The 23385-nt window shown below is 44.2% G+C and overlaps 1 protein-coding gene across 1 annotated transcript in view; it reads left to right on the top strand.

The window, feature by feature from the left end:
* LOC130298295 (uncharacterized) overlaps positions 1 to 23385 on the top strand; it is a gene marked incomplete at its 5' end in the record, with an annotated part of 34212 nt that overhangs the window by 9366 nt on the left and 1461 nt on the right. The window contains 1 exon segment of the mRNA XM_056551226.1: positions 17949 to 18155. Within this exon segment, the coding sequence (XP_056407201.1) occupies positions 17949 to 18155 (207 nt within the window).

The following is a 23385-nucleotide window of genomic DNA, read 5'->3' as shown; positions in this document are numbered from 1 at the left end:
TGGGCAGGTGCAGAATGGCAGTGACCTGACACTTATAATTGTATTCCTGTGTTATCATTTCACATAAGGGGTATTTGCTAGCACCCCCATGAGACTAAGGGTGCATTCACACTATGGTTTTTACATACAGCAGCCGGATCCAGCTGGATAATTTAAACACCAGCTGCTGCCATAACCACGCCGGACCCGTGCCGCACCCCATTCATTTCAATGCGCCGGACAAAGCAAGATAGGGGCTCAGGTCGGCTCATTTTTGAACCGTATCAATTTTTGTTGCCAGACGGGAACCACAGCAGACCGCGGTTTTCAGTACGACAACAAAAACTGTTACAGTTCAAAAATGAGCCGACCGGAGTCAATATCTGACCCCGTCCAGTTCACTGACATGAAAGGGGTACGGCACAGGTCCGGCAGAGATATGGCAGCAGCTGGTGTTTAAATTCTCCCACTGGATCCGGCTGCCGTATCCCTAAAACCTAATGGGAACTGCTATAATCCAACAAACCCAGGAATCAGTGGTCATCATTGTTATAGGGTCCAGTCAGGGTCATCTATAGGGGGACAGAGACACTAGTATGGGGGGGGGGGGTCTACACTGCCCTGCCGGGCCACCTCCCAGGGGGGCTCATCACTGAATGATGATGGGGGGTGGGAGGGGGAAAAGGAAAAAAGGAGAGAGGTGCGGTATTCCTCCTCTCCCTCATTGGCGGTCTCAGTGTCGGAGGCAAGTGAGTGTTTTCACTTTATTTCAGGTTGTAGTGAAGTGCTTTTTTACTTCTACTGAAATAAGGTAGGTAGATTTTTCTGTGGTGCAGGTGTTCGGGATTTTAGGCCTTTTATGGGGGGGGGGGGGGGAGTTTGCGGTCGGTTACACCACCATACATGTGTACTACAGCGCAGTATAAATGTCAGTGTTACCGAGGTCAGGCCTCATAGGCAACAGCGCCTGGTAGACCTGGAGGCCATGACTGGGGCGCAAGACAGTTTAACCCTATAGATGCTACAATCAGTACTGACTGCGGCATACATAGGGTTACACTGCCAAGACAGTCAGGAAAGTAATCCCGCCCAGGACATAAAAGTACATCACGGGGTGGTGAGGGGGTTGTGTCATCTATCCCCTGTATCTCAATAACAGGGACCCCAGTGTCCCCAGGTAGGGAGGAGGTACATTCACTATGGGAGCTGCAGAAACAGCCGAGCACAGACTGAGGTGTCCAGTGATCGGACGCCACATGATCAGCTAGGATCGGGATAACACAACCTTTCTAAAAGGGTCTCAGCAGGTGAAGCCCGGACCGTCCTGGAATTCTTCATCACTGGAATAAGTCCCTTCTCTGTGAGGTGTTTGGGTCTCCAGTAGCAGCTCCCCATGGATTATGCCTGTTGGGTCTTCTCCATGAGGAGCAATGAATATCACAACCATATACCACACTCTTCTCCTACCATGTAAACTATAGTGATGACATCGCTGGATCGGTGACTACGTTCTAATAGAAAACTTTTATTATCAATTGGGAACAAGTTTGGAGATGCAGTATATGATATAAATGTATAAACCTCAGATATCCTATGTACAGGGTTAATATATAGATGTGTTATCTGCATCATTTATTGCTCTGAATTGGCTTCTCCCCTGTGTGAGTTATTTTATGTTTAACAAGATGTGATTGCTGAGTAAAACATTTCCCACATTCTGCACATGAAAATGGCTTCTCCCCTGTGTGAGTTCTTTGATGTTTAACAAGACCTGATTTGTCAGTGAAACATTTCCCACACTCTGAGCATGAAAATGGCTTCTCTCCTGTGTGAGTTTTTTGATGTTGAACAAGATGTGATTTCTCAGTAAAACTTTTCCCACATTCTGAGCATGAAAATGCATTCTCTCCTGTGTGAGTTTTCTGATGTTTAAGAAGATTAGATTTTTCAGTAAAACATTTCCCACATTCTGAACATGAAAATGGCTTCTCTCCTGTGTGAGTTCTTTGATGTCGAGTAACATCTCCTTTGCAAGTAAAACATTTCCCACATTCTGAGCATGAAAATGGCTTCTCTCCTGTGTGAGTTCTTTGATGTTTAACAATATTTGATTTCTTAGTAAAGCAGTTCCCACATTGTGAACATGAAAATGGCTTCTCCCCTGTGTGAGTTCTTTGATGTTGAACAAGAACTGATTTCTGAATAAAACATTTACCACATTTTGAACATAAAAATGGTTTCTCTCCAGTGTGAATTTTCTGATGTTCAACAAGACTTGATATCTTAATTAAAGATTTCCCACATTCTGAGCATGAATATGGTTTCTTTCCTGTATGAGCTCGTTGATGTCCAACACCCCTTCTGTGACTTTTATTTTGCTGAACATCCTGTGATGACTGAGAAGACAGGACCTGTATATAAGGATGAGATGACAGATCTTGGCTGTGAAGGGCTGAGGGTGTATCTGGGATAATGGAATGTTCTTCATATGTATCTTGTGTGATATCATCATCTGCTTTATAATCTGAAGATATAAGATTCTCCTCTGATCTCCTGCTACAAGAATCTGCAGAGAATAACACAGATTATATCATTGAGTATTAACCTTATTTACACTTTTCCATCTAGAGTCACATGAGAGTTTGTTTTTTGTGGGACCAATTTTACTGTGAAACATAAAAAAATTGTGTGATAAAATTCAATTGAAATAAAATGCAATTCTGCAAATTTGGGATTTTTTCATCACCTACCATATAACGTGATGTCACAACTGACGTTATACTTATCCATCAGGTCAGTATCATCATCCAACTTGTAGAGTTTTCCTTATGTTTTAATAAAAAAAAATGCTTTAACCCCTTAAGGACTTAAGGTTTTTTTTTACTTTTGTTTCTTCCTCCTCACCTTCTAAAAATCTGAACGCTTTCAGTTTTCTACCTACAGACCCATATGAGGTTGTTGTTGTTTTTTGCCACCAATTTTACTTTGTAATGACATCAATCATTTCACCACAAAATCTACGGTGAAACAAAAAAAAAATTATTATTTGTGAGGCAAAAACTGAAAAACCCCACTATTATGTAACATTTGGGGGCTTCCGTTTCTACGCAGCACTTTTCGGTAACAATGACACCTTCTCTTTATTCTGTATGTCCATACGGTATAAGTAAAATCAAAACCGAATGACCAGGGAGTCAGGAGTTTGTCTGGCGCAGAGAGGAACCATCAGGCAGCCAAGTAAAATCAATGGATTTATTAGATGCAACGCGTTTCGCTGCGCATGCGCAGCTTCATCAGGCATGGCAAGGGAAGGCTGGTAACAGATATATATACCTCCAGGGATTAATCATTAGAGTACTTTTTAAAAGAGTTGTTACATAGAATTACATATCCACATATAAATGTGACAATGTATGAAAAATATGTAGATAGATATAAATAAATATAAATAGGCAAACAAAAGTCACAAAAATAATAATAAAACAACAATATAAAAGCACAATGCAATTTTATAAACATATATATATATATAAAATATAATATAATTATCGCATGTGGTGTGAATATAACACCACAAGCGACTCAAGGAATCACATCGCTTAGTCACCGGTGCGGCATTCAACAACGTAAGTAGGATATTATTTCAAAAAATGTATATGATATAAAGAGATATGGACCTATAAGGTGTTATGTATATTAATTCAAAGGATAAAAAATTTTTAATTATATATCGCTGTCTTATTAAATAAAAAATAAACAGTGCAGTAAACAAAATCGCAACTGACCAGAAGGGGATGTATGAACACTACTTGGAGAAAACTGAAAAAGATGAACTAGAGTAGCTAGTGCGGTATTGAATATAGCACCCGGCGAAAACGCAGGGTGTGAATATTCGTAAAGAGATCCAAATTTACAAACATTAAATAATTAAATAAAAAATACAGAGGTTTCTATATGCAAAAAGGAAGGGAAGAACAAAAACTGAATTTGGATAATAAAACATAAGGAATAATAAATACACAGTGGGGCGCTCCAGGGTGAACAGCACAGAAGGAACGAAGAAATTTTTTTTAATCAAGGTATAATATTTTGGAGATTCATCCATAGGAAAAAATGGAAAATTTTTAAACCCTAATTTATCAAATTATTTGACTGTATCGATACATTCATTAAAACCTTGAGGGTGCAAAGTATGTAGTTTGTGAATCCAGAAGGATTCACGATTGTTTAATCTTTGTATTCTGTTAGGTAAATGAATGGGGATAGTTTCTAGAATAATTAATTTCAAAGTTTCTGTATTTTTTTGATGATGAAGAGTGAAATGTCGGGACAAACTATGCAACAAAAAACCATGTTTTATGTTCCATCTGTGCTTGTTCATCCTGGAGCGCACCGTTTGTGTGGTGCGGCCAATGTATTGGCGGTCGCAACCACAGGTTAATAGATAGATAGCAAAAGTGGTGTCGCAATTTAGTGAATCTTTTATTTTAAATGTTTGTTGTGTGAAAAAGGAAGAAAAAGTATCAGCTTGGATGATCCATTCGCAACAAAGGCAGCGACTTTTTTTACAAGGGAAACAATATGGTTTAAAGGAACAGATATTCTGTGGTGTAAGATGATCGGAAAATCTACTGGGGGCTAATAAATTGCTGAGATTTTTGGAACGTCTGTAGGTGACATTAGGAACTGGGGGAATTATTTGGTTTAGAATTTTATCATTTTGAATAATGGGCCAGTTTTTAGTTAGTATTTTTCTGATATTAGATGCCTCAATATTGAAATTCGTAACAAAGTTATATCTAAAGGGGTTGTGAGGCTGATTGGAACTGGATTTTTTGGAAATAGATGTAACCAAATCAGATTGTTTTTTATCTTTCACCTTCACATATGCCTAAGATAAAAAAACAATCTGATTTGGTTACATCTATTTCCAAAAAATCCAGTTCCAAACAGCCTCACAACCCCTTTAGATATAACTTTGTCACGAATTTCAATATTGAGGCATCTAATATCAGAAAAATACTAACTAAAAACTGGCCCATTATTCAAAATGATAAAATTCTAAACCAAATTTTTCATTTTCACGGACCACTGTTCCAAAAATCTGTCAGACACCTGTGGGGTGTAAATGCTCACTGTACCCCTTGTTACATTCCTTAAAGGGTGTAGTTTCCAAAATAGGGTCACATGTGGGGGGGGGGCATTGTTATGGCACCATGGCGGCTTTGTAAACACATGTGGCCTTCAATTCCAGCCAAATTCTCTCTCCAAAATCCCAATGGTGCTCCTTCTATTTGAGCATTGTAGTTTGCCTGCAGAGCACTTTATATCCACATATGGGGCATTTCCTTACCCCTTGAGAAAATGAAAAATTTGGGACAACACCAGCACTTTAGTGAAAACAATTCATTTTCACGTCCAACTTTAACGAAAATTCTTCAAACACCTGTGGGTTGTTAAAGGGGTATTCCAGGCAAAACCTTTTTTTTATATATATCAACTCGCTCCAGAAAGGTAAACAGATTTGTAAATTACTTCTATTAAAAAAAAATCTTAATCCTTCCAATAGTTATTAGCTTCTGAAGTTTTCTGTCTAACTGCTCAATGATGATGTCACGTCCCAGGAGCTGTGCATGATGGGAGAATATCCCCATAGGAACTGCACAGCTCCCGGGACGTGAGTCATCAAAGAGCAGTTAGACAGAAAACAACAACTCAACTTCAGAAGCTAATAACTATTGGAAGGATTAAGATTTTTAAATAGAAGTAATTTACAAATCCGTTTAACTTTCCGGAGCCAGTTGATATATAAAAATAAGTTTTGGCCTGGAATACCCCTTTAAGCCTCACTATACCCCTTGTTACGTTCCTTGAGTGGTGTCGTTTCCAAAATGGGGTCAAATTTGTTGTTGTTTTTTTGCGTTTATGTCAGAACTGCTGTAAAATCAGCCACCCCTGTGCAAATCACCTCAAATGTACATGGTGCTCTCACTCCTGAGCCTTGTTGTGCGCCCGCAGAGCATTTTACGCCCACATATGGGGTATTTCCATACTCAGGAGAAATTGCATTACATATTTTGGGGGTCTTTTTTTCCTTTTACCTTTTGTGAAAATGAAAAGTATGGGGCAACACCAGCAAGTTAGTGTAAAAATTAAATTTTTTACAATAACATGCTGGAATAGACTCCAACTTTACCTTTTCATAAGGGATAACTTTCACCCCCCCACAGGAACCAATCACAGTGATCGCTGACCAGGACCATTCACAGATGGTTCTGGGGGGGATTGCAGAAGTTGTCTCCCGCCGGTATCAGCGGGACTTTTGCCTGTTAACCCTTGCGATGCCGCGCATCGCCAGGTTAACTGAATGACTTTTATAAACAGTTGGATGCGCGAACTAGCTGCATAACCTGACGTTTATATAAGTCTTTCTGCGGGAAGGGGTTAAAAAAATTGTCTTCTTCAGACCCCTATAACTTTATTATTTTTCCGTATACAGGGATGTGTGGGGGTCATTTTTTACACTGTGATCTGAAGTTTTTATCAGTACCATTTTTTTTAATGGGACTTTTTGATCACTTTTTATACATTTTTTTAGGGTGTACAAAGTGACCAAATATACGCAATTCTGGACTTTGGTATTTTGACCGTGCGGTTTAAATAACGTAAAATTTTTATAGTTCGGACTTTTACACATGTGACAAAACCACATATGTTTATTTTTTGTATTTTTTTTTACATGGGAAAAGGGGGTGATTCAAACTTTTATCAGGGAAGGGGTTAAATCATAGGGGACTATTACATACAATCCTTGATTACATACTAGGGATGTAAGAAAAAATCGATTCTCGCGATAATCGCGATTTTTTCATTTGCCGATACAGAATCGATTCAAAATATTTTTGAATCGATTCTTTTAGGGATGTGGAATTTTTATCTGCGGACGCCTGGAACAGCATGTCCTGTCCCGGACATCAGGAGATAAAAGTTCCACATTTGTGGAGCCGGGCAGGCCGGATCTGACACTGCTATGGAGCGGGCTCCGACTCGTGCCCACTCCGTACTATGCGACCCCCGGCTGATTTCAGTAGCCGGGGGCCGCCGCTAATAGCCAGCATGCGGCAATCGCCGCGGCTGGCTATTAAAGGAGTATCCGGTGCGCACTTTTCTCATTTTATCCTATCCAGGCTGCAAAATAAAACGCACTTTCTCTTACCTGCCAACGAGCCCCCGGAGCTCCGGTACAGGTGTTCGGTCCCCGGGCTGTATTCTTCTTACTTCCTGTTAGTCCGGCACGTCACATGGAGCTTCAGCCTATCACTGGCCGCAGCGATGTCCCGCCTCCGCTGGTGATAGGCTGAAGCTCCATGTGACGTGCCGGGCTAACAGGAAGTAAGAAGAATACAGCCCGGTGACCCAACACCTGTACCGGACTGTACCGGAGCTCCGCGGGCTCGTTGGCAGGTAAGAGAAAGTGCGTTTTATTTTATTTTGCAGCCCGGACGGGATAACATGAGAAAAGTGAGCACCGGAGTACTAGATCGCCGCTGTCAAAGCTGACAGCGGCGTCTATTGGGATCTATGAATGCTCCCAGGTGGGCGATATATCGGGATATATCGCGATGTATCGTCACCTAGACGGTATCGCGATATATCGGGATATATCGAATCGCCACACTGGTATCGCGATTCGAATCGAATCGCCAAATTCTTGGCGATTCACACCCCTATTACATACACTGAACAATACTGCAGCATAGCATTGATCAGTGTTATCAGTACTCCATTACTCCAGCCTGACATGGAAGACTGGAGCATTGGAGAACCGATCGGATGGGGAGGAGGCAGTTAAGGGCCCTCCCACCATCCTCTCAGCTGATCGGGACATCGCGATTTCCCCGTGATGATCCCGATCAGCTCCACTTAGCTCCCTGCAGTGTATATTTAACCCTTCAATACTTATCTCTGCTGACACTTCTGTCCGGGTCAGGAACTGTCTAGAGTAGGAACAAATCCCCATAGCAAACCTCTCCTGCTCTGGACAGTTCCTGACATGGACAGAGGTGTCAGCAGAGAGCACTGTGGTCAGACAGAAAGAACTACACAACTTCCTCTGAATCATACAACAGCTGATAAGATTTTTAAATTAAAATAATTTACAGATCTGTATAACTTTCTGGCATCAGTTGATTTTAACTTTTTTTTCCCCCTTCGGAGTACCCCTTTAAGCCACAGAACATCAATGGTTTTCTCATCCTGCCTACATTTCCCATGATTCTTCTGACTTTGCAGAGAGAGAGGTGGAGTCTGATCACTGCAGTTCACCTAATGAGACCAACCTGATCACATGACTAGACTCTACCGACCAGAAGCCTAAACTGCTAAGACTTGTTCTTATTTTCAAGCTTCATATCCTGTACATTCACTTTGCTGACATGGCTTTAGCTGAACTGTCCTTCCCATAGGGTCTATGACTGATCGTCCGGTATCTAGGTCTCTTCCTCCCAGTCTCTACTGAGCAGCAATGTTTCCATCCAGGGGTGTAATGATCATGGCTGCAGGGGGGGGGGGGCTCCTCTGGGGGTCCGGGGTATATGTCTCAGCTCCTCGGGGGAGCACCGCTTCAACTGTCTCCGCTTCTTTGTCTCTCTGCCCCATGATTTCCGCACCACTTGTATACAGCAGACAGTGTTCTGGAGCAGCTAGTAATGTCTGCCAGGTACAGGCCACATGATCAGATCATAAAGCAGCCAACACCAGGTGACATCTGCCGGAGGACACAGCCGCTCTGGGGGAATGATGGGGAGAGGTATTTATTCTTCCACTGGAACAAAGTGGGTATATACACAGTGTGGGGTGAACAGAAGATGCAGAACAGTCTGTGGGGCACAGTAATAGTGTGGGGGCATAAAAGGTGAAGAATCTATAGTAAGGGCACACAGAAGGGCCTGTGGTCTAAGATTTGCCTTGGAGCCCCCCCCAAAAAAAACTCTAGTTACACCCAAGAATAACTGCAGCCAGTGACCAAGAAGAATGTGTGACTGTTCTCTGCATTTAGTGGTTACTACTCACCTGGGCGGTTACCTGAAGGAATGTCCTCCTTATACTGCTCATCACCGCTCACATCTGTCACTTCTTCTTCTTTTATGTCTGTAGCATTAATATAGATCAGATCTTTCCCTGTAGAAATGTCCTCCTTATACTGCTCATCACTGCTCACATCTGTTTCTTCTTCCTTTATGTCTGTTACGTTAATATAGATCAGATCTTTCCCTGTAAGAATGTCCTTCTTCTACTTCTCATCACTGCTCACATCTGTCTCTTCTTCTTCATTTATGTCTGTAGCATTAAAATAGATCAGATCTTTCTCTGTACGAATGTCCTCCTTATACTGCTCATCACCGCTCACATCTGTCTCTGGAGCATTAATATTGTTTGGATCTTCTCCCTGATTCATAGGATGTGAAAGAAATATTGTAAAAGTCATCAGACAGTAGGAGAAGTCACGATGGATGTTATAGATGAGCAGGAGATGAGGAGTCATGGAGGGTGAGGGGACTGACCACAAGAGCTTCACAGCCCTTCTACAGATCATAGGGAATATCTCCATCTACCTGATCATCCTGTGGAAGAAGAGGACGGGGACACCTCTCTGGTGCTGTTCTCCGATTGGCTCTGACTGTAGGGAACACATACAGAGACTGAATTCATTCTTTACATACAAATAATGAGAGGACGTGTGTATATAGTCATGTCTATTACCTGGTGATGTGAGGGGCTGCTGATCCTCCATCATGACCTGATCCTTGTACTGATCCTTGTGTCCTTCTACATACTCCCACTCCTCCATGGAGAAATAGACCGCCACGTCCTGACACCTTATAGGAACCTGACACATAATGATATAGTCATCACCCTGACCCCTCCAGTGGTGTTACTGTATAATGTCCCAGCATTCCCAGCAGTGTCACCTCTCCAGTCATCACCAGACCCCTCCATTACTGTATAATGTCCCAGCAGTGTCACCTCTCTAGTAATCACCAGACCCCTCCATTACTGTATAATGTCCCAGCAGTGTCACCTCTCCAGTCATCACCAGACCCCTCCATTACTGTATAATGTCCCAGCAGTGTCACCTCTCCAGTAATCACCAGACCCCTCCATTACTGTATAATGTCCCAGCATTCCTAGCAGTCACCTCTCCAGTCATCACCAGACCCCTCCATTACTGTATAATGTCCCAGCAGGGTCACCTCTCCAGTCATCACCAGACCCCTCCATTACTGTATAATGTCCCAGCAGTGTCACCTCTCCAGTCATCACCAGACCCCTCCATTACTGTATAATGTCCCAGCATTCCCAGCAATGTCACCTCTCCAGTCATCACCAGACCCCTCCATTACTGTATAATGTCCCAGCATTCCCAGCAGTGTCACCTCTCCAGTCATCACCAGACCCCTCCATTACTGTATAATGTCCCAGCAGTGTCACCTCTCCAGTCATCACCAGACCCCTCCATTATTGTATAATGTCCCAGCAGTGTCACCTCTCCAGTCATCACCAGACCCCTCCATTACTGTATAATGTCCCAGCAGTGTCACCTCTCCAGTCATCACCAGACCCCTCCATTACTGCATAATGTCCCAGCATTTCCAGCAGTGTCACCTCTCCAGTCATCACCAGACCCCTCCATTACTGTATAATGTCCCAGCAGTGTCACCTCTCCAGTTATCACCAGACCCCTCCATTACTGTATAATGTCCCAGCAGTGTCACCTCTCCAGTCATCACCGGACCCCCCCCATTACTGTATAATGTCCCAGCAGGGTCACCTCTCCAGTCATCACCAGACCCCTCCATTACTGTATAATGTCCCAGCAGTGTCACCTCTCCAGTCATCACCAGACCCCTCCATTACTGTATAATGTCCCAGCAGGGTCACCTCTCCAGTCATCACCAGACCCCTCCATTACTGTATAATGTCCCAGCAGTGTCACCTCTCCAGTCATCACCAGACCCCTCCATTACTGTATAAAGTACCAGCAGTGTTACCTCTCCAGTCATCACCAGACCCCTCCATTACTGTATAATGTCCCAGCAGTGTCACCTCTCCAGTCATCACCAGACCCCTCCATTACTGTATAATGTTCCAGCAGTGTCACCTCTCCAGTCATCACCAGACCCCTCCATTACTGTATAATGTCCCAGCAGTGTCACCTCTCCAGTCATCACCAGACCCCTCCATTACTGTATAATGTCCCAGCAGGGTCAACTCTCCAGTCATCACCAGACCCCTCCATTACTGTATAATGTCCCAGCAGTGTCACCTCTCCAGTCATCACCAGACCCCTCCATTACTGTATAATGTCCCAGCAGTGTCACCTCTCCAGTCATCACCAGACCCTTCCATTACTGTATAATGTCCCAGCAGTGTCACCTCTCCAGTCATCACCAGACCCCTCCATTACTGTATAATGTCCCAGCAGTGTCACCTCTCCAGTCATCACCAGACCCCTCCATTACTGTATAATGTCCCAGCAGTGTCACCTCTCCAGTCATCACCAGACCCCTCCATTACTGTATAATGTCCTAGCAGTGTCACCTCTCCAGTCATCACCAGACCCCTCCATTACTGTATAATGTCCCAGCAGTGTCACCTCTCCAGTTATCACCAGACCCTTCCATTACTGTATAATGTCCCAGCAGTGTCACCTCTCCAGTCATCACCAGACCCCTCCATTACTGTATAATGTCCCAGCATTTCCAGCAGTGTCACCTCTCCAGTCATCCCCAGACCCCTCCATTACTGTATAATGTCCCAGCAGTGTCACCTCTCCAGTCATCACCAGACCCCTCCATTACTGTATAATGTCCCAGCATTCCCAGCAGTGTCACCTCTCCAGTCATCACCAGACCCCTCCATTACTGTATAATGTCCCAGCAGTGTCACCTCTCCAGTCATCACCAGACCCCTCCATTACTGTATAATGTCCCAGCATTCCCAGCAGTGTCACCTCTCCAGTCATCACCAGACCCCTCCATTACTGTATAATGTCCCAGCAGTGTCACCTCTCCAGTCATCACCAGACCCCTCCATTACTGTATAATGTCCCAGCAGTGTCACCTCTCCAGTCATCACCAGACCCTTCCATTACTGTATAATGTCCCAGCAGTGTCACCTCTCCAGTCATCACCAGACCCCTCCATTACTGTATAATGTCCCAGCAGTGTCACCTCTCCAGTCATCACCAGACCCCTCCATTACTGTATAATGTCCCAGCAGGGTCACCTCTCCAGTCAGCAGCTCCATCGTCTTGTTGATGAGTTCTAGGATCTTCTGTTCATCCATTTCCTCATGTATCAGGGAGTGAGGTGGGGGCCCCGGGATTGGGCTCAGGGTTCTTCCCCATCCTTCATATACAGGGGCCCAACAGCGCCCACTAGAGGACTTCTTCACTACTGTGTAATCCTGTGTATGGAGAGACACATTATATCACTACATACATCCCTCACCTCTCCAGTCATATCCATCTGTTATTCCATAGATAAGAATGAGGTCACGTGACATCACTCCCAGAATCCCTCACCTCTCCAGTCATATCCATCTGTTATTACATAGATAAGAATGAGGTCATGTGACATCACTCCCAGAATCCCTCACCTCTCCAGTCATAACCATCGGTTATTCCATAGATAAGAATGAGGTCATGTGACATCACTCCCAGAATCCCTCACCTCTCCAGTCATATCCATCTGTTATTACATAGATAAGAATGAGGTCATGTGACATCACTCCCAGAATCCCTCACCTCTCCAGTCATATCCATCTGTTATTACATAGATAAGAATGAGGTCATGTGACATCACTCCCAGAATCCCTCACCTCTCCAGTCATATCCATCTGTTATTACATAGATAAGAATGAGGTTATGTGACATCACTCCCAGAATCCCTCACCTCTCCAGTCATATCCATCTGTTATTACATAGATAAGAATGAGGTCATGTGATATCACTCCCAGAATCCCTCACCTCTCCAGTCATATCCATCTGTTATTCCATAGATAAGAATGAGGTCCTGTGACATCACTCCCAGAATCCCTCACCTCTCCAGTCATAGCCATCGGTTATTCCATAGATAAGAATGAGGTCATGTGACATCACTCCCAGAATCCCTCACCTCTCCAGACATATCCATCTGTTATTCCATAGATAAGAATGAGGTCATGTGACATCACTCCCAGAATCCCTCACCTCTCCAGTCATATCCATCTGTTATTACATAGATAAGAATGAGGTCATGTGACATCACTCCCAGAATCCCTCACCTCCCCAGTCATATCCATCTGTTATTACATAGATAAGAATGAGGTCATGTGACATCACTCCCAGAATCCCTCACCTCCCCAGTCATATCCATCTGTTATTACATAGATAAGAATGAGGTCATGTGACATCACTCCCAGAATCCCTCACCTCTCCAGTCATATCCATCTGTTATTACATAGATAAGAATGAGGTCATGTGACATCACTCCCAGAATCCCTCACCTCTCCAGTCATATCCATTTATTATATAGATAAGAATGAGGTCATGTGACATCACTCCCAGAATCCCTCACCTCTCCAGTAAGCCGGAAGAGTATCTGTAGGGTGAGGTTTATGATCCCGTCGGCCATCTTGTTCCTGTCTCTCTCCATGGTTGATGGGTCATCCAGGAGAATTCTCTTATATAGAAGATATCAGCAGAGGATCCTGGATTGGAGAAACCTGAAGGGAAGAAGAGGAGACGATGATAAACCGCACCAGATTCTATGGAGAAATAAAATCCATTTCCTGGAGATAATCTGGGGAAACATCTGAGGAGACATTATAGGAGTTTTCAGATTTCTCTATAAAACAAAATCCATTGTCCGAGGGCTGTAAAATAAGAGACTAGAGCGCACTCCCCTCTCCCGTCCAGTGGTGGCGCTCTGGTCCTCCAGGTCTTCTGAGGTCGCTCTCCCTGCTCTGCTGAAGACGTTGTGAATCCATTTCTCCTAATCTCTGAGGCTGCGGTGTATTCAGAACGTCTTCATCAGAGCAGGGAGAAGAATAGAGGGATTCAATATGACATTGTCCAATGAAGAATACTGAAATGTGTCCACTAGGGGGCACAATATACATCACAATTACATCAGGATTTTATGTGAATTGTGATATGTCCCCCCGGAAGAACCTGCTATTACCTGCAGCAGAGGCCGAGCATCATATACCGTTACACACGCAGGGTCTGGGCCACCACCGGAGTCAGTGTTTCCCAAGCAGGGTGCCTCCGGCTGTTACAGCATTTGTCTGTCAGGGCATGCTGGGAGTTGTAGTGTTACAACAGCTGGAGGCACGCTGGTTTGGAAACACTGTCTTAAGTAATAATAGGGGCGCGGGAGAAACTTAAAAAACCTGATGCTTACATAGTCCTGTATGGAAGAAGTGGCTGATACCCGGAGAAAAGAGACTGATCAGGTGACAGGATGGGCGGGTAAGTGACCTGATACCTTCACCATCCAGACATCCCCTGGGGGGCAGTATAGGCAGGAAATCAGGCAAACAACCGCTGGTTGGCACGGCGCTCCCTAGAGAAACAACCGCACAGCGCCATGTCTAAGCCACGCCCACCTACATTATTTTATTACAAAAATGGGATATAAACTTATTAGGGGAGGGGCTTCTATTACAAACCCTGAATAACGCTCTGCCATAGTGATCAGTGTTATCGGTGCTCGGCTTATACAGGCTGTGGAGGTGTCTGTATACTTAGAGCACTGATCTGAGCACAGAGCACGGTAAGGGGCCCTCCGGCCGTCATCTCAGCTGATCTAGACTCCGCCCCCCAACAACTGCATTCTACTCATTTTAGATCCTGCAACCGACTTTGATCATGGAAACTAAAGGATTAATGGCGATGAGCGTCATTAGTGGTGAGTCCTGGCTGCTTATAGCTCCTGAGCTCACCTCAAAGTCCCATATGGGGCACAGAATGTAAATATACATCGTGTCCTTAAGGGTTAATAACATCCCCAATAATCCTGATCTGATGGTGACCGCACACACCTACCTGTATCTGTAGAGGAGCCGTGTGCTTACAGGACCTGCGATGATGTCACCGTCATGTGATCAGTCACATGGAGGAGGAGGAGTCACATGATCAGGGGCTGCTGCTCTGAGAGATCTCCACACACAACAGCAGTGACTGCCCCACCAGGACCTGCTCTGTATCTGCTACATGCTGGAGGTGTAGGACCTGTGATGATGTCACAATCATGTGACCAGTACATTTGGGGGTAAAGCATAGCAGTAAAGATGTGACTGCGGCTGAAGGACCTGTGGGGAGGATCATGTGACAGGAGTGGGCGTAGGTCAGCCGTGCAGGATAGACGGGATGGTGAGTTAAGGACCTGTGAGAATGGTCATGTGACAGCAGAGTCCCGATTGATCACATGACTGTGACATAATCGCAGGTCCTGTAAGTACACGGCTCCTGTACAGTCTGCAGGTGGAGGTATGTGTGTGGTCACATGTTGCTGTTAGATGTTTTTTTTGTACTATTAACCCCTTCAGAACCCAGCAGTTTTGCGTTTTAACCCCTTAAGGACACAGTGATTTCTCTTTTTAATGTTTTCCTTCTCGCCTTCTAATAGACATAATGATTGTAATTTCCTCTTTACAAACCCATATGAGGCTTCTTGTTCTTGTTGTTGTTTTTTTCACCACCGGTTTGTACCTTGTAATGACATCACTCATTTTACTGCAAAATCTACAACAAGGGTCAAAAAATTTTATTTGTGGGGTGAAATCTGGGTCTTCTGTTTGGACGCAGTGCACATTACGGTAATAATTCTCTTTATTCTGTAGGTCCAAACGATTACAATGATAAATGATTTATATAGGTTTTATTTTAATACTTTTAAAATATAAAAAAATTCGAACTTTTTGTACAATAATGAGTCTGTATCAGATTGTCCTACCTTGTCCCCTATAACTCTCTTATTATTCCGTATACGGGATGTATGAAAGTCATTTTTTGCGCTGTGATCTGTAATTTCAACTAATTTTGATGAGACTCTTTGATCGCTTTTTAAGACATTTCTTTTGGCCCATGAAGTTGTATTTTTTTACGTTTACGCCATTGACCGTGCGGTTACACATATGTTTAGATTTATTTTTTGTTTACATAATTTTATTTAAAAAAATTGGTAAATGGGGAAGATTCAATCGTTTATTAGGGGAGGGGCTTATTCACATTAAGTTAATGTTCTTTTTACCTTATTCCCAGTTTTTTAGTCCCTGTAATAGACTATTACATGGAATCTATAGATTACATACACTGATCAATGCTGTGATGCTGAGGCTGCCTGCAGGATTGGAGCGTCGTTCAGACAGCGTGGAGTGAGGTTAGGGACCTCCACCCGTTCTCTCAGCTGACCGGGACCCCGCTATTTCACTGTGGGTGTCCTTATCAGCTACACTGAGCTACCGGAAATAGATTTTTGGCATTGGTGATGTCCGGCATTAGCAATGAGTCCCAGATGCTGATAGCAGGTAGGACCTAGGGGCTATGAATCGTGCTGAACTCCTGACTGTGCGTCATAGACTGGCAGCGGCCTCCCTCCCCTCCAAATCTTATCACTTTAATGACAGGAGTCCCTGCTCTGAAAGGGGTTTACTGCACAAGAGCAGAAGATATGCCAGATTTGATGCATCTCCTGCTTCGGAGCTGGGCCCATGGCTATACATTATATACCTCCTGCCCAGTCAGCCATGAAGGAGTTAAATGATGGTGATGCATTGCCACTTACCTTTTTTGGGGCCACACACTATACAGATAGCTGCTTATTGTCCCTTCTACTTGCTGGGATAAGAACAACCAGTCTAGCTAGGGTTAAGTGGTGCACAGCACTGCCAATTCTATCCTTAGGGGCCAGACAGTAAGCAGCCATCTATATAGTCCCGGGGGAGGGGAGCAGTGATACTATGAAATATCACTTAACTCCTTACACTCCATGGGACGGGCGCTTTGGGTATAATGACCTGAACTGACAGCTGGGTCATGAGACTTGTGGTCAGTTCGGGACATGTGACCATAATATAGAGGATCTGCCCCGACAAGTATTCACCTCATCATCCGAGAGCAAGAAGATAAATCATGTGCAGGAATATCCCCTCAAATGTCTCCATATAACATCCTGGAATTGTATAGAATTAAATGTTTATTCACAATACAGGTTCCTATAAGGTGTCAGGACGTGGCGGTCTATTTCTCCATGGAGGAGTGGGAGTATGTAGAAGGACACAAGGATCAGTACAAGGATCAGGTCATGATGGAGGATCAGCAGCCCCTCACATCACCAGGTAATAGACATGACTATATACACACGTCCTCTCATTATTTGTATGTAAAGAATGAATTCAGTCTCTGTATGTGTTCCCTACAGTCAGATCCAGTAAGAGAACAGCACCAGAAAGGTGTCCCTGTCCTCTTGATGAACAGAATATGAAGGACATTACTACAGGGAAAGATCTCATCTATATTAATGCTACAGACATAAAGGAAGAAGAGACAGATGTGAGCGGTGATGAGCAGTATAAGGAGGACATTCCTACAGGGAAAGATCTCTTTTATATTAATGCTACAGACATAAAGGAAGTAGAAGAGACATATGTGAGCGGTGATGACCAGTATAAGGAAGTCATTTCTACAGGAAAAGATCTGATCTATATTAATACTACAGACATAAAGGAAGAACAAGAGACAGATGTGAGCGGTGATGAGCAGTATAAGGAGAACATTCCTACTGAGAAAGATCTGATCTATATTAATGCTACAGACATAAAGGAAGAAGAACAAGAGACAGATGTACGTAGTGATGAGCAGTATAAGGAGGACATTCCTACAGGGAAAGATGTGATCTATAATAATGCTACATACATAAAAGAAGAAGAAGAAGATCTGATCAATAATAATGCTACAGACATAAAGGAAGAAGAGACAGATGTGAGCATTGATGAGCAGTATAAGGAGGACATTTCTACAGAAAAAGATCTGATCTATAATAATGCTCCAGACATAATAGTAAAAGCAGAAGAGACAGATGTGAGCGGTGATGAGCAGTTTAAGGACATTTCTACAGGTAACCACCCAGGTAAGTAGTGATCACTAAATACAGAGAAGGGTCACAGATTCTATTCAGTCACTGGCTAGAATAATATTTTGGGGGAAGTATTGGTGTAACTAGAATCTCTGGGACTACAGGCCAAATTTTGGAATACCATCCCCCTCCCCCAAAACATATGTCAGGCTGGGGCCTCCCAGCTCCTCTGGGCACAAGTGACCTCCGCTCCGTGCAGGGATTACTGTCAACCACTGCATGAAGAGGTGCCCGACATACCTCTCTATAAATCTCTATGGGAGAAGCGGAGATATACAAACGGGATGCCAGGCAGGAGATCGCGGGGGTCTCAGTGGTCGGACCCCTCACAATCAGACATTTATCCCCACAGGATTCTGTGGCTAGGGGATAAGTACTCAAGTACTAGAGTTTTCCGTTAACACCATAACGACCATGGACGAGTATACATGTCCAGGGGGATGCACGTTCCAGCACCTGGACGAATATACACGTCCATGGTTCTTGTGGGTAATGTCCAGTGTACCCACAAGATCACGGCAGGGACTCGGCTGTAACACACAGCCAGGACCCTGCCGCATTGCCGGGACCTAAGTAAACTTTGGTCCCAGCAGTTTAACCCTTACAGCCGCGATCAGAAGTGATCGCGGGCTGTAAGTGTTTTGATGGAGGGAGCTCCCTCTGTCTTCCCTGCAGCACCCCGCAGCACGACCGCAGGGTGCTGTGTGTAATCCCCGGCAGGCAGGGGCCTGCTGCATTGCCGGAACCGTGTAAAAAAAAATGTAAAGAAAATAAAAAATACATTTATTAAATAAATGAAAAATAAAAATGCATAATGTGTAGGATTACACGGCGCACATCCCATATCACATGCTGCGGATGCCCAGCAGCAGTCACAATAGTGAGCTCCCTGCTGCGGCTGGGTATCTTTGCGTGTCCACTCATAGCGTTGGATTTCCCGCCGGCAGTCATGAGCAGACACACTGAGCTACCCAGCCGCAGCAGTGATCTCGCCCTTGTGACTGCCGGGGGCATCCGCGGTGTGAAATACTCTGCGCTCTATGTGACCCTACACTGCGTCCCGTTCATACTGCGTTTCAGCGTTATGTTACAGGTATCCGTCAGCATCACGTCAATAATAATGATGCTGACATATACTGTAGCAGCTCCAGTCATTTCTGAATGAGACGGGTCCAGTATACATTGGATCCCTTTTCTGACATGACAGCGGACACCGATACTGCAGAAATGCCGTATGAATGGGGACGATCACCCAAACGCCCAGTGATGGATATATTCACCATGAGCGGATGATTATTCCCACAACATGGTGGATATATCCATCAGGAACTATAACAGACTATCACAGACAGCCGCGCGTCACTGCTAGAAGACCAAGGACCAATCAGAGAGCTCCCTGGTCCAGACAATACACTTGTGGGGGTGCGGTATTGTTCTGACAGCTCCGATCCTTTGCAGACATGGAGTGGGGTCTATAATTCATATATTGATGTCCTGATGGCCAAAGGGGGCTCCTCTCCTTCTTGGCCCTACCAGGCTGTCAGTCAACCAGATATGGCCTAAGTAGGGGTACTGCCCAGCCCGGGACAAACAGCATGATGTGGGGCGCATTTCCTCCATTTCAAAAGCGACCAAAATGATGTCCCACAAATAAAGAATTTGTGGAAAAAAAAGCTAATTGCTATTTTTTTTCCACTGAATTTGAAATAATTCTATCCAAACAATAAGAGCTCAACATTCTCACTTTGAGCCAGATGTGAGCAATGATGAACAGTATAAGGAGGACATTCCTACAGGGTAAGATCTGATCTATATTAATACTACAGATATAAATGAGGAAGAAGAAGAGACAGATTTGAGCAGTGATTAGCAGTATAAGGAGGACATTCCTACAGGGAAAGATCTAATCTATATTAATACTACACACATAATAGTAAAAGTAGAAGAAGACACAGATGTGAGTGGTGATGAGCAGTATAAGGAGGACATACCTACAGGTAACCGCCCAGGTGAGTAGTAACCACTAAATACAGAGAAGGTTCATAGATTCTATTCAGTCACCGGCTGCAATAATATTTTCGGGAAGTATTGGTGTAACTAGAATCTTTGGGACTTCAGGGCAAATACTATCCCCCTCCCCCTCTATATTGACTCTATAGCAGTTGACTTGATACCATCACCACTACATAGTGACTGAATAATACCGCCATACTGTTTATGAAACACATTATATACAGACTAATATTCCTCCATATAGAGACCATATAGCAGTAGATACCAGCAGTGACTGACAGGTGACGTCTTCCTGGAGTCGTTCTCTTCCCTTTTGTACGCTGAGCGGACTCGTTGCAGTAACTCTGCATAGATCCCATGTCTTTAATTGTCCTGGACACTTTCTTCTGCCCCAAAGACCCCGAAAAGCCTTAGTTCAGTTACCCCAACTATGGGTCCTACCAGGGGTCAGTCATCGACAAAGAAGCTGCAAACTTATGTCCGAACCGCTACACAAGATGGCGCTGGTACCTTCCAAAGAATCCTGAGGAGAGGGGATAAGTGTCTGATCGTGAGGGGTCCGACTGCCTAGACTCCCGTGATCTCCTGCCCAGCACCCCAGATCTCTCCAGGCACAGGTGACCTCCGCTCCGTGCAGGGATTACTGTCGACCGCCGCACCAAGTGGTGCCCGACATGTCTCTCCATGAATCTGTATGGGAGAGCCGGGGATACACAAACGGGACCCCGCGTGATCAAACATTTATCCCCAGAGGATTCTGTGACTAGGCGATCGCGCAGATGTCCGCCATTAACCCCTCAGATGCCGTGATCAATACTGATTGGATGATCGGATTGCCCGCAGCGCTGCCGCGGGGATCCGATCATCCAGCATGACAGCCGGAGGTCCCCTTACCTAGCTCCGGCTGTCTCCCGGGGTCTTCTGCTCTGGTCTGCGATCAAGCAGAGGATCACCGATAATACTGAGCAGTGCTGTGTCCTATATATAGCACTGCACAGTATTAGCAATCAAATGATTGCTATAGATAGTCTCCTATGGGGACATAAAAGGTGTAAAAAAAAAAAAAGTTAAAAAATGTAAAAATAAAAAGTAAAAAAAAAGGGAAAAATCGCCTACCCCAATAAAAATGAAAATTGTCCGTTTTTCCTATTTTACCCCCAAAAAGCATAAAACTTTTTTTAATAAACATATTTGGTATCGCCGTGTGTGTAAATGTTCGAACTATCAAAATATAATGTTAATGATCCCGTACAGTGAATGGCGTAAATGTAAAAGATTTAAAAAGTCCACAAATCCTGCTTTTTTGTCACATTTTATTTAAAAAAATAATAAAAAATGATCTAAAAGTTTTAATATACAAATGTGGTATCTAAAAAAAGTACAGATGACGGCCCAAAAAATGAGCCCTTATATCGCCCTATATACGGAAAAATGAAAAAGTTATAGGTGGTCAAAATAGGGCGATTTTAGATTACTGATTTTGTACAAAAAGTTTTTGACTTTTTTTAAGCGGTACAAAAATATAAAAGTATCTACCCATGGGTATCATTTTAATCGTATTGACCCACAGAATAAAGAACACCTATAATTTTTACCGTAAAGTGTACAGCGTGAAAACAAAACCTTCCAAAATGTGCAAAATTTTGGTTTTCATTTAAATTTCCTCCCTAAAAATTTTTTGGGGGGGGTTCGCCGTACATTTTATGGTAAAATTTGAGGTTTCATTACAAAGTGCAATTGGTCACGCATAAAACAAGCCCTTATGTGGGTCTGCAGATGGAAATATAAAGGAGTTATGGATTTTAGAAGGCGAGGAGCAAAAAACGAACATGCAAAAATAAAATTGGCCTGGTCCTTGAGGTGAAAATGGGCTTGGTCATTAAGGGGTTAAAAGGGTGCTTCGGTGTTTTTAACTTTTTGTTCAGAACGCTCGGAGCCAGAGGCCGTGATCATAATGTCACAGCCACGGCCCCTTGTGATGTCATTTTCATGCCCCCTCTATTCGTGTCTATTGGAGGGGGCGTGTCAGATTACACATGAATGGAGGGGATACACATGAATGGAGGGGACGCGACATCACGATGGGGCGTGGTTGTGACGTCACTGGAGTTTATTTTAGAACGCCCTGTGCTGCGGGAGATCCTGGGGGCCCCAGCAGCCGGACCCCCGCGATCAGACATCTTATCCCCCATCCTTTGGATAAGGAATAAGATGTCTAGCAGTAGAGTACCCCTTTAAAGCCCTTTATTCTTTCCCTCTGATACAGAAATGTTCCGGTTCGGGTCACTTGTGTGGGTCCAAATGGAGGTATAGGTGCGGCTGGCGAGCCGTAAGCGAAAATCATTCAAAATAAAGGTTCCTCTTTTAACTTGGTTCCAGGAAAATTTCTCTAACTTTTATTAGGATATAAGTCTTTCTATACACATTAATAGACAAAAGACAAAAATGTGATACTGTCTGCCTAGACAGGGTAGGGGATAGGTTATAGATCGGACCCCCGCGATCTCCTGAACGGGGCCCTGGCAGTCTGCAGGGAGCGGCCGTTCTGACCCCCACAGGATGCCGTGGCCGACACACCCCCTCCATATATCTCTATGGGATACATGGAGGGGGAGTGTCGTCCGCCGCTCCATGCAGGGGTTGGTCCGCCCCCTTCAAGCAGACTGTCAGGGCCCCATTCAGGAGATCGCTGGGACTCCCAAGGGTCGGACCCCCGTGATCTATAACGTATCCCCTATCCTTTGTCTGAATTCTCTGGCTGGCAGGAGGATTATAAAGGGGGTGGTTTGGATGACTGCTCCATTATAACCTGCGGGGTCAGGAGGATTGGGGGGCACGGTCATTTGGTCCCTGACCGGGCCCCATAGCAGTGATTTTCCCTGAGGCTGTGTCCACATGATTGTCAAAGACTGGTGTCCCTGCTCCTTGTAAGGCAGGGGTGTCAACCTGTGGCCCTCCAGATGTTGCAAAACTTCAGAGGGAAGCCTTGATTTACCTTTGGGGACATTGTGCATCCTCTAGAGGACCTTTGGTGTCCAGGCATGCTGGGAGTTGAAGTTTTGCAACATCTGGAGGGCCACAGTTTGACACCACTGTTGTATGGCTGCTCCGCTATCAGAGCAACTATCTTTCTTCAGTTTTGCAGTAAATCTTTACAAAGTACTATTGCTTAGAAATGTAAAAATGTCCTGGGTTGTTAAGGTTAATACTC

The sequence above is a fragment of the Hyla sarda genome, assembly GCF_029499605.1.
Source record: "Hyla sarda isolate aHylSar1 chromosome 1 unlocalized genomic scaffold, aHylSar1.hap1 SUPER_1_unloc_8, whole genome shotgun sequence".
In the NCBI taxonomy this organism is placed as follows: domain Eukaryota; kingdom Metazoa; phylum Chordata; class Amphibia; order Anura; family Hylidae; genus Hyla; species Hyla sarda.
Note: the sequence above shows the minus strand (reverse complement) of the source record. Positions and strands in the feature narration are given on the sequence as shown.